This window comes from Excalfactoria chinensis, chromosome 15, assembly GCF_039878825.1.
Source record: "Excalfactoria chinensis isolate bCotChi1 chromosome 15, bCotChi1.hap2, whole genome shotgun sequence".
Taxonomy (NCBI): domain Eukaryota; kingdom Metazoa; phylum Chordata; class Aves; order Galliformes; family Phasianidae; genus Excalfactoria; species Excalfactoria chinensis.
Genome location: NC_092839.1, coordinates 9,369,167 through 9,380,702, shown reverse-complemented (window position 1 = coordinate 9,380,702; position 11,536 = coordinate 9,369,167). Strand labels below are relative to the sequence as shown.

The following is an 11,536-nucleotide window of genomic DNA, read 5'->3' as shown; positions in this document are numbered from 1 at the left end:
TGCATAGGCACCCAAGCCCTGGCTCTGGACCTTGTCCTGACCCTGTCCCAGCCCAGGGCCACTTCTAGTCCCAGCCCCATGCCAGTCACAGCCACTGTCTTGTACTAGTCCCCTTCTCAGTTCCATCCCAGTCTCATACCAGTTCTGGTCCTTGTCCCAGTCCCAGTCCCAGTCCCGGTCTCAGTCCCAGTTCCAGCACCAGTCCCAGCTCAGCCCCAATCCCATACCAGTTCTGGCCTCAGGCCCAGCCCAGTCAAACTCCAGTCCCACTGTCAGTCCCAGCCCAGCACCCGCAGAGGGGCAGGAACTCACATCCGAGCCATTCTGGTGGAGTTTCCGACAGGAAAACAACAAAGGCGTTGGACAGAGAGGACGGCGGCAGCGCCATGGACTGCGAGGCCAAGAAAGGGAAGAAGGTGTGTGTGTTTTGGGGCCACGGCTCCTTGGGTCTCGGGGTGTTGGGATGAGAGCTGAGAGATGGGGGATCCCTTCAGTGCCGGGGCTGAGCTCCCCAGGTTTCAGAGGGATCCAGGAGGAGCTGCATGATGTGTGCCCACCCCCCACAGGGCTTCGTGTCGCCCATCCGGCGCCTGGTGTTCCCCAAGGCTGCACGGAGGGCAGCTCTCCGCAGCAGTGTTTACCGGCGGCCGCTGCACTCGGTGCCGCTGTACCCCCCCGACTACCTGATCGACCCTCAGATCCTGCTGCATGATTACGTGGAGAAGGAGGTGAAGGTAAAGTGGGGGGTTACCTGCAGGGGCTGGCAGTGTTTCTGGTCCCCTTCTGTCCAGAAACAGGGAGTGCAGGGGGTGTGGATGTACTCCCTATGGCACTGCGTTGTGTTCCCTTTGCATCCCGGGGGGCCACTTTTCCATCCCTAAAGTACACCAGGATTTGTCCCCCCCAGTTTTTGGGCCACCTGACCTGGGTTACGGCCTCACTGAATCCCTCCAGCCGGGATGAGGTGCTGCAGCTTCTGGACACTGCCAGGGTAAGGGAGAACACAACACCTCATTTGTCACCCCACAGCGCTACCCAACAGTGGCGTCAAGTCCCCACACCCCATCATGTTCTCTACCTGCAGCAGCTGAAGGAGCTGCCCCTGCAGACGACCCCAGAGCAGGACAGCATCCTGAGCCTGTCCGCCCGCTGCCTGCTGCTCACCTGGCGTGACGACGAGGAGCTGATCCTGCGCATCCCCACACACGAGATCGCTGCAGCCTCCTACCTGCGTGACGATGCCCTGCACCTCCTCATCCTCAAAACAGGTGCGGGCACCCCACTGCCATACAGCTGGCCCCAGGCACCTGGCATCCTCATGCGATGGGGAGGAGCCGGCTCCATCTTCTGGCCCTATTGCAGCGCACCACCACATGCAGCAGCTGCCCGCTGCTCCCGTTGCTCCTGCAGACAGCTCCCAGCTGTTTCCACAGCCCCAGCTGTACTTAATGGCAGCAGGAAAGGATGCAGGAAGTGCCCCCCCGCCCCACTGCATCCAGCCCAGATGAAGGAACAGGAGCTCTGGTGCTCAGCAAACATGGGCTCAGTCAGCGAGCCACAGCTAGGCTCCTGGGGAGGGGGCTGAGCCTGAGGCTGGGCACGGGGTACATCCCTAAGCTCCCTACTCCCCAGTCAGTGGGATGGGGCAGGTTTGGGAGCTGGAGTTCCCAGTCTGACGCCCCGACTCTCCTCGCTGCCTCCAGGCCTGGGAGTGGACCCGGTCCCCGCTGGCTCACACCCCGAAGCAGCCCCAGTGCCGGAGTTGCCCCCGGCTGAGAAGCGCTCAGGGAGCTCCTGGCCGGAGTCGGGGCGGCTGGGAGGTGCGATGGAGCGGCGGCACACCATCTGCAGCCTGGACTGGCGTGCGGCGCGGGGCGGGCAGGAGGGCCGGCAGGGCGGCAGCCTGGAGCGGCGGAGGGGCGGCAGCTGGGAGAGGAGGCAGCGCGGGCGGCCGTCGGGCAGCTGGGAGAGGAGGCAGCCGTGCGGCGGCAGCTGGGAGCGGCGGCGGATCGGTACGGCGGGTGGAAGCTGGGAGCGCGGCACCGGCTTCGGCAGCTGGGAGAGACGGCACCCCGGTGGCAACCCGCTGGACCCCCAGGAGCCGTGCCCCGACGCCTACTCCAACCTCGTCATCCTCGCTGTGCCCAACAGGGTGAGCACCCATGGCTTCCCGGCACTCGGTTCCCTTCCCGACACGTGCCAACCCCACGGTCCCTCCTTCTCTTTGCAGGATGCAGCCGAGGAGTCTTGTGCGCTCATCTGCCAGGTCTTCCAGATCATTTATGGTGATCAGAGCATCGAGTGCGTGGACCGTGCTGGGTACCACTACACCTCCACACCCACACGGCCCTGGCTCTCCAGCAGGAGTGAGTGGGTGTGGGAACCTCAAGTGGGGTGACACATGGCTGGAGGGCATAAACGCAGCATGGGGGCTCACAGCCTGGCTCTCAGAGTCAGCTTTTCCTCCCCAGGTGAGAGCTGCCGCACGGATGGGACGTATGGCTACGATGCTGACTACAGCTGCTGCAGCTCCTTGTGAGTTCCCGGCTCGAGGGCAGGTGCACATCATCTCTGCCCTGCCCTATGGGTGCTGTGAATGAGCAGTGCCAGCACCCACTGATGTCCCCTGCCCTATCTATCCTCCAGCAGCAATGGTTCCCACGAGACATTCGAGGCGTATTATAGCAGGACATCCTCACCCTCCTTCCACCAGTCCCACCACAGCTTGGCCACCGCCTGCAGTGGCAGCGACCAGAGCAGTGTGGGGCTGGAGCAGCTGCAGGACTACATGGTGACGGTGAGGGCTGGGGGCAGGTAGGGGATCCCACTCCTCTCCATTACCGCTGCCCCCAGCCCCAACCCATCCCTGTTTCCCCCCAGCTGCGCAACAAGCTGTCACCCCAGGAGATCCAGCAGTTCGCCCTGATGCTCCGCGAGTACCGGCTGGGCACACCGGTGCAGGAGTACTGTGCAGAGCTCCTACGCCTCTATGGGGACCGGAGGAAGTTCCTCCTGCTGGGTGAGTGCCCCAGGGATCGGAGTGGCTCTGAGCGATGGGTCTGTCACTGTGCTACACCATCCGTGTGTCCTTGGGGACGGGGTGTTGGGTGTGCACCGAGGGGTTGGTGGGACTGTGTGCACACAGATGGGGTTGGGGCAGTCACACCATGACACCTCATGGCACCTGTTGCAGGGATGAGGCCCTTCATCCCCGATCAAGACATTGGGTACTTCGAGACCTTCTTGGAGAGCATCGGCATCCGCGAGGGAGGTATCCTCACCGACAGCTTCGGCCGCATCAAACGCAGCATGAGCAACACGTCGGCCTCAGCTGTGCGCAGCTACGACAGCTGGTCCCTGCGCTCTGAATCCGAGTCCTTCAACCGCATGATCACCAACATCACACACGACATCGAGGCACTGGCACGGGATGAGGAAGAGGAGGAGGAGGAGGAGGACAACTACCTGTGAGGGAGGCGCAGGTCATCAAGGAAGGGACCAGGGCTCTGCTCTTGGCTGGGCTGGTGGCATTTCAGGGCTGTGTCGGACCAGGGCAGCCCCCCACCAGCAGTGCTGAGTGCTGTAATTTATGCAGCTTGTAATTAAATGAATAAGATGGGGGTTGGAGCAGGTTCTTCCCCTGTGCAAAGGGCACGTGTTGGGCAGGGGGGTGAGCTGTGGCACAGGGGCAGCTCACGGATGGGATACCCACCCACCCCAGTGCTGTGCCAAGCAGGCATGGGATGGGGCCCTCAGTGCAAAGTGGGGTCTGCACAGCTGTGCTGGGATGGGGGTTGGCAGCAACAACCTTGCCATGCTGGGGGTCTGGATGCACTGCAGTGAAGCATTCACCTTCCTACAGGATGGGGAGTGGTGGGGATGGCTGATCCTGGGCTGAGCAAAGCCCCCAGGAGTCCCGCAGCCCCAAGCAGGGGGCAGCACCTGGGCAGGCTGTGTGAGAGCTGCCCACAGCAAGTTATTTCCCCTAAAAATGATGTATGCAAATCCTTATGCAAGTGAGGCACTCGGCTTTTCTCTTTACTCCTCCTGGGGGCACAGAACTGGGTGGGAAGTGACAGTGCTGTGGCTTCATCCTGCATCCCGTCCGTGCTGCATTCATTCTGCAGTGGGTGAGGGGATGGCTGTACGGCTACGGGGGCTGCTCGGTGCTGAGGACCAGGATGTCACTGTGGGATATGGGACAGGGAGTGTCGTACCGGGGACCGGGGGGGGCGGAGCCATACCGGGTGGGGCGGGGCCACACCGGGACAGGGTACAGAATCCACCGAGCTCAATGCAGCAGCAGCAGTGGATTTGGCTTTGGGACGGGGACCAGGAGCCGTGACAGCAGCCAAGGTGAGAGAAGAGCCCTGAGGGTGGTGGGATCAGGTGGGAATCAGAGCCCCTGGTAAAGGGCTGCCCTACACTGTTCCTTCCTGAGACAGCAGTGCTGCTGAAGTGCTGCCCTGTGCTGGATCTGGCCCCTGTTCTGTCCCTGCTAGGTGAGGTGGCCCCAGGATGGGGACCAAAGCCTGGGGATGGCAGGAGGGCAATGCCAATGAAGTTGATCCTGGGGTGCTGGGAGGGAGGAGGTGATGTCTTGCTGTCCCATCCCGTCTCCATGTTTAGACTCAAACACAGGAGCTGCAGAACATGTGGTGTGCCAGGGGATGCTCATTGCTACCAGGTCACTGCATGAGACAGTGCCCCAAGACTTGGGGAGCTGGTGACTGTGAGGTGCTCAGCCACATCTGCTCTGTGCTGGAGAGCACGGCGGGCAAAAGTTCTGGCTCATTGTAAAGAACCAGGAGTGAGGGTGGCACGGCTGGGAGGTGGCAGCAATGGTCCCTCAAGGGCCATGGGACTGGGGTGGTGCTGTGCATGTCCCCCACAGGACCACAGCCCTTTGCTTCCTCCTTTGCTGCACCCTTCTCCTTTCCCCATCAGAGAGAGGGAAGTGCCTTTTGGGGGCTTCCCTTCACTATTGCTGCAGTTCCTACTGACCTTCCTTTGAGGGAGAGTCTGGCTTTTGCTTTTATGGAGCCTGATCTGTTGGTGTGAGCAGGGCTGTGGGCACCCGGCTGTGCTGGAGTGGGAGCTGTGGGTGTGGGGCTTTTGGTGCTGTTGCAACGGCCCCACTTCTCCCCCCTGACACACACACACAGGATGGGTTGCGTTAAGTCAAAGGAAGATAGCGTCCAAGAGAAGATGCAGTTAGGCCATGAAAAGAAGGATCCCACGTCTGGCAACAATCAAGTAAGTAGGAAATACGGTGTCCTGGGGGGCATAGGGGGCACGGAGCAACCTGGATGGCAGCAGACACAGGGCTGGGGTGGGCAATGAGATGAGAGTGCAAGGTCTGTCCCAGTTCACATTGGTGAGAATAAAGGGGACAGTCAGGGAGAAATGAAGGTGCTGAGGAAGAAGACACTGCCAGTGCTAGGTGAGCTGGAGCTGGACAAGTGTCCAAGACCCCCACAAGTCCCATTGTGTAGCACCATAACGCTCCCCTGTTTGTCATTCCATTTGCAGCATGATGAACACAGAGTGCCTGCGCCCCCACCGGCAGATGGTGCGTACACACAGTGATGGGGAGGGGAGCACAGTGGGGTCCTCATTGGAAACAAACCTGGTGGTGTGGGAGCTCTGTGCTTCCTGGTGGCAGAGATACAGGGACCCTGGCAAGCACTCAGGAGCCAATCTTACTGCAGGCTCAGGCGACATTGTGGTGCTGGCACTGTATGACTACGAGGCGATGCACTCTGGGGACCTGAGCTTCCAGAAAGGAGAGCGGCTGCAGGTCCTGGAGCAGTATGTGTCCTCTGCCCCGGTTGTCCTTATGGCTCATGGGTGCTGGCAGTGCCTTGTGCCGACCCGTGGCCATCTGTGTCCTCAGGTCGGGAGAGTGGTGGCAGGCACGGTCACTGGTGACAGGGCTCAAAGGCTTCATCCCCAGCAACTTCGTCGCCCGAGCTAACTCACTGGAGGCAGAAGAGTGAGCATCCTGCACGCTCCCATTGCAGTCATCTCCAGTCATACCCCATGTCCCCATCATGCCAGGGCTAATATCCCAAGCCCCAGCCTGTGCCAGCCTTGGCTTCCTGGCTCCTAGCAGCAGTGGTTGCTTGCTCTGTTCCTGCTGCAGGTGGTTCTTTAAGGGTATCAGCCGGAAGGATGCGGAGCGGCAGCTGCTCGGCCCTGGGAACACATTGGGATCCTTCATGATTCGGGACAGTGAGACAACCAAAGGTACCAGGGGCTGAGGCAGCCCCAGAAGGGCCTCCCTTCTGTATGCCTGAGAGAGGCTCAATGCAACCTGAGGGCTTTGCTTTGCTGCCAGGCAGGGGCGGGGGTCCATCTTCTTGCTGCAAACATCCCTGAAAGAGCCCATGATGCTGCCCTGAGCCCTGTGAGGAGATGGGATGTGTCCCCATGGGGCTGCCATTGCTGCCTGGGTCTGTGCTGGGGCCAGGCAGGGTTGATGCCATGCTGTTGGCTCAGCTGGGAGCTGAGGGGATGCTGTCCCATGGCACAGCTTGTCCATCCCTGAACAGGTTGCTATTCCTTGTCTGTGCGGGATGGGGACAGCCTGCAGGGAGGCAGCATCAAGCACTACAGGATCCGGACACTGGATAGCGGTGGCTTCTACATCTCCTCACGCAGCAGTTTTGACACACTGCAGGAGCTGGTGGAGCACTACAAGGGTGAGCTCTGGCACATCGCTCCTATTGAGACTGTGGCCACTCAGTGTCTCCCCCACCATTACTGGCAGGGGTGTTGGTGGCACCAGATACTCACAGGGCCTGGGAAATGCCTGTCCCCATGCTTGTGCCATGGCTGTGCTGTGCTGCATGGCAATGCTCAGCTGTGCTATGCTGCAGTAATGGTTATCAACACCAATTGATGCCCTACAGCCACAGAGCCATGGAGCCTGGCTGACTGAGCTTGCTGCTCTCTGGCAGGGCAGAGTGACGGGCTGTGCCGGAGGCTCACCTACCCCTGCAGTGTGCCCAAACCCCAGAAGCCCTGGGAGAAAGATGCCTGGGAAATTCCTCGGGAGTCACTGAAGCTGGAGAAGAAGCTGGGAGCCGGGCAGTTTGGAGAAGTGTGGATGGGTGAGAGTGAGGGTGGCAAAGAAGGAAAGGTGAGGGATGGGAGAGGTGGTGGAAGGATGGTGGGATGATGATGAGTGGGACTCGTATCCCGGCAGCAACATACAACAAGCACACCAAGGTGGCAGTGAAGACAATGAAACCTGGCAGCATGTCAGTGAGTGCCTTCCTGGAGGAGGCGAACCTCATGAAGGGCCTGCAGCACGACAAGCTGGTGAGGCTGCACGCCGTGGTCACCAAGGAGGAGCCCATCTACATCATCACAGAGTTCATGGAGAAAGGTGCTGCTGGCCTGAATGGTGTGAGACGTGGGGGTGCAGGAGGTGGGGGCTGGGGAGGTTGCAGGAACAGCCCTGGGAGAGATAGGGACAGGAGGGGACCTGTGCCACCGGTGGGTAAGCGTGGATGTTGTTGGGCTGCAGCCAGGCTGAGCGCCATGCTCTGCCCTCAGGGAGCCTGCTGGACTTTCTGAAGAGTGAGGAGGGCAACAAGCAGTCACTGCCAAAGCTGATCGACTTCTCTGCGCAGGTGAGCAGGGCACAGATCTTCCTCAGCTTCCTGCTCCATCTCTCAGTGCTAGCAAAGCTAAACTGAGCTCGAGTGGCTTAAATCCCCTGACAGCTCACGGCTGGCTTTTGGGGACCTACCCTTCTTCCCTGCCAAGGAGCTGTAGAGCAGAGCACAAGGCTTGGTGCCCAGGGCTGAGCACTGGCAGCGTGCTTCCAAGGCAGGAAAATGCTGCAGAACCTCCGTGAGTGGTGAGGACTCAGAGAACAGGGGATGCAAGAATGGGGCAGTGAGGTTTGTTGCGCTGCAGACTGTGGGAGCAGCGTGTACAAAAGGAGAAGCAGTCGCTTCCTCCCCATTAACCCACTAATTGCAGCAAGCCCAGGCACTGCTGGTGCTCAGAAGCCTGCATCTGTTATGGTGCTAATTTCCTGCCCCGTGGGTCTGCAGCCCTGGGGGCCCATGTTGCAGCTCTGTCTTGTAGGGTGAAGAGCTGGAGCTGGCTCTTTCTTGCTCATTTTTGTACAGCCTTTTCTTCAGGAATTACTGGCTCTGAGTGGCACAGCCTCAGCTGTAAGCACGCAACTCCCCATGGAGCAGCAATGCCTAAGGGAGCTTTATGGTAGAAGCTATGCTTAAATGCATCTTCCAGCCAAAGAGTTGCCCTGGGCTGTGGGAAGGCAGCTGGAGAGAAGAGGGACTCAATGAAAAGCTGTGCAGGGATATTTTCAGGATCTGAGTGTGCTGTTACCCCCCAGCTTTGCGTGTGCAACCGTTTGTGCACACACCATCTTGGTGCTGCTGCTTCTGCAGCGCCCGCAGCTGCTGGCCAACAGCCAACCTTGGAGCCAAGTTTGGTGCCTCGATGAATGGAGGAACCTGAACAACAGCAAAGCTCGGATTGGAGCCCAGGCTTTGGAGGCGCAGAGCAGGTTGCTGGTTCTGGAGTGTATCCCTGTGAGCCTGTCCTGCTCTGTGCAGCACCGGGCAGAGAGCAGGCAGTAGTTGAGCTCCAGCCTGCTGAGTCACAGCCTGTAAAGCCACATGGGGCCCTGCAAATAACCCTTCCACTATTGCAGTGCTTGCTTACTTCTGTATTTTGTGCATCTTACTGTGGTGTAACAGGGAGGGGAGTGCTTCCCCTCTGGCTGCTCCGGCCCCTTCCCCTCCTAGATGCTGCTGGCATCCCAGCTTGGGCTAATTCAGCACAAAGTTGGGTTTGGGTTGTGCACATGGCAGTGCATCTCTGCGCTGCTCAGGGGCCGACAGCTGTGCAGTCAGTGAGCATAGAGAGCTCAGAAGATGGAGCTGGGGGCATCTCCGGGGTCAGCAGTGCCTCCAGGCTGACTTCACAGTCCTCTCCAGAGACCCATCTCAGGGCTTTTTATTCTTCCCAGAGAGACCCTCTCCATTTGGTGCCTCTTTAGCATAGAGGAGCTCTCTGCTTCTCTCCAGCAGCTGTTCATGCGTTTGGAGGCTGTTCTCATGTCTGCTCATAATGGAGAATGATTTACTCCTCAACACATTTACATGGCTACAGATGCAGCTGCTACACTTTGGCCTGTGGGCATCCCCAGCCATTTGCTCCTGAGCGTGCCAGCTCCCCGGACACCGGTTCTTGCTGCTGTTCTCACACAGCCATAAATGAGCAGTGCTAGCTCACCCCAACCTCTTTCACAACCCCACACTGCAAGAGCTTCCCACGCAGCCCTTGATCACCTTTCCACCATAGATGTCCCATCCCATGCTCTGCCACAGCTCAGCCCGCTCCTGCCCTGCTTCCCATGCGCTCCCCAAAATGGTTCAGCTTTTTCCATTCCTAGCAGCAGTCGCTTCTATGGGTTTCGTGTGATTTCAAACAGACCTTCCTGCCCTTTGCAGATCGCAGAAGGAATGGCTTTTATTGAGAAGAGGAACTACATTCACAGGGACTTGAGAGCTGCCAACATTCTCGTGTCGGCGATGCTGGTGTGCAAGATTGCAGACTTTGGGTTGGCCAGGATCATTGAAGACAATGAGTACGTAGCTCGGGAAGGTACGAGAGCTGCTGTGGGAGTCTGGCCCCTTATGGGATGGTGAAGGGCTGTGGGATTCCCTTAGAGTCCCTCATCAATGTGCCTCCTTGGCAGCAAGAACCAAGGGAGGGACGCACTGCAGTGAACAGACGAGTGGAAGCCTCCCTCATTTGCATTGCTCCGCACCTTCCTGTTCTGTTTGATTCTTGTTCCCCTTATTTCACTACCAAATTCTCAGCATTTGGGTTTTAGCTCATGTTTCTCATTGGATCTCTCGGTCCAGGTGCCAAGTTTCCCATTAAATGGACTGCACCAGAAGCAATCAACTATGGATCTTTCACTATCAAATCTGATGTCTGGTCCTTTGGGATCCTCCTGACTGAGATCGTAACCTACGGGCGCATCCCATACCCAGGTACAGAAGTGCAATGCCTGCTCTAACCCAGTTCCAAAAGATGAGCTCCATGTTCCGGGCCCCATCTATGGGATTTACCTCTGCGTGAAGTTTGATCACCAAAAATAGAGGTGATGGATTTGAATCTCACACTGGAAACAGAGCTCAGAGATCTCAAGGTCACCATTACGTGTGTTTACAGCACTTACCCTTGTTTTACTGCTGCCTGCAGGAAAGCTTGTTTGGAAGCAGAGCAGCAGTTCAGGGCTGATGGCTGGGCCAGGTGTTTTTGGGAAGGCTCAAACTGTGCATCACTGTCATTACAAAGTGCTCCTTATTGTACACTAATTGCTTCTCCCGTGCCTTTTCCCATTGGAAAATGACTGTACCTGGGAAGTAACCATTGCCACAGCCCATCCATGAAGGCTTAGGGGTGGCTTAAAGTGTTGTGGGGGGAGAGACTAACTCTGCCATCGACACTAACTCGTTTTTAATCAGCGACGCTGGGAAGAACGGCTCGTTAGAGCCTCAGCAGATGGAAAAACACAGCCTTTATTTCTTGGGAATTCATACAAAACAATTACAATTCCCATCTGATGTGCTCAGATGGGGGGTACAAAACTGCAGGCAACGGGGCTGTGGCATCACAGTTGTTGGCCCCAAAGAGGAGCAGGATCTCCCCTTCCCCTGCTCCTCCAGCCTTTCCTTTTGCTCCACAGCGATGTTACCCAACGGGTGGGGGTTGGGTTCGGTGTGTTTGTTACCTGTTCAATCAGTGCCAGCCCCTGAAACGTTCCAACCTACTTTTATAGGCATGTCAAGCGCGGAGGTGATCAGAGCCTTGGAGCACGGCTACCGCATGCCCCGCACAGAAAGCTGCCCTGAGGAGCTCTACGACATCATGATGAGATGTTGGAAGAACAAACCGGAGGAGCGTCCCACCTTTGAGTACATGCAGAGCATTCTGGAGGATTTCTTTACTGCCACGGAGGGCCAGTACCAGAAACAGGCATAGAGCAGCATAGAGCAGCTCTCGTGGCACCGCAGCTGAGGGATACACACAACACAAGGACATCATACAGTCACAGAACCATATGGGGGAATGGAATTGGGACCCATGGGATCACTGAGCCCCCTCTGGGCCCAGGCCCAGCCCAGGGCTCTGCTCCTCTGGGCTGGCCCAGCAATGACGTTCCTTACACACTCATTTTATCCCCCTGGTTTCTTAGTATTGAAGAATCGAGGGAGGGTTGTTTTTGTAAAGCACGTGCCCCGTGTCTCACAATTAGACGCTGTTTTGGCCTCACACGGAGACAAACAGCGCTTTCACATCTGCCTGGAGACGCTTTGTTTTGTACTCAATAAATCTTGACGCTGTCCCACAGCTGCTCGGAACCGCCTCAGTTCGGTCACAGCGGACCGACACGGCGCAGAACCGCCCGGCTCAGCGCAGCGCTGACTGGGCCCGGCCCCAACGGGGACAGACCGAGGCGTCAGCGCCCGCACGC

At 58.2% G+C, this 11,536-nt stretch overlaps 2 protein-coding genes across 3 annotated transcripts; both read left to right on the top strand.

The window, feature by feature from the left end:
- Positions 1-351: 351 nt before the first annotated feature.
- CCM2L (CCM2 like scaffold protein) lies at positions 352-3,647 on the top strand. 2 transcript variants are annotated; one of them, XM_072350326.1, is made up of 10 exons: positions 352-416; positions 567-734; positions 908-991; positions 1,085-1,268; positions 1,704-2,152; positions 2,231-2,366; positions 2,472-2,535; positions 2,650-2,797; positions 2,881-3,019; positions 3,194-3,647. In XM_072350326.1, the coding sequence occupies exons 1-10, from the start codon at positions 387-389 to the stop codon at positions 3,469-3,471; spliced, it is 1,680 nt and encodes a 559-aa protein (XP_072206427.1). In that variant the 5' UTR covers positions 352-386; the 3' UTR covers positions 3,472-3,647. The 2 variants fall into 2 exon arrangements, with proteins under 2 accessions (XP_072206427.1, XP_072206425.1); XM_072350324.1 differs by having other exon boundaries at positions 2,647-2,797.
- Positions 3,648-5,344: 1,697 nt separating this feature from the next.
- Positions 5,345-11,411, top strand: HCK (HCK proto-oncogene, Src family tyrosine kinase). The gene is given in 13 exon segments (XM_072350025.1): positions 5,345-5,388; positions 5,390-5,428; positions 5,430-5,572; positions 5,712-5,811; positions 5,897-5,995; positions 6,146-6,249; positions 6,555-6,704; positions 6,963-7,115; positions 7,211-7,393; positions 7,564-7,640; positions 9,501-9,654; positions 9,918-10,049; positions 10,841-11,411. Coding segments are annotated over 13 exon segments (1,581 nt in total). The 3' UTR covers positions 11,044-11,411.
- The last annotated feature ends 125 nt before the right edge of the window (positions 11,412-11,536 follow it).

Excerpts from the sequence above, each read along its gene's own strand:
- CCM2L (XM_072350324.1), top strand. The coding sequence starts at position 387 with ATGGACTGCGAGGCCAAGAAAGGGAAGAAG. Across the intron at positions 417-566 it reads AGGCCAAGAAAGGGAAGAAG|GGCTTCGTGTCGCCCATCCG; the intron begins GTGTGTGTGTTT and ends CACCCCCCACAG. Across the intron at positions 2,798-2,880 it reads TGCAGGACTACATGGTGACG|CTGCGCAACAAGCTGTCACC; the intron begins GTGAGGGCTGGG and ends GTTTCCCCCCAG.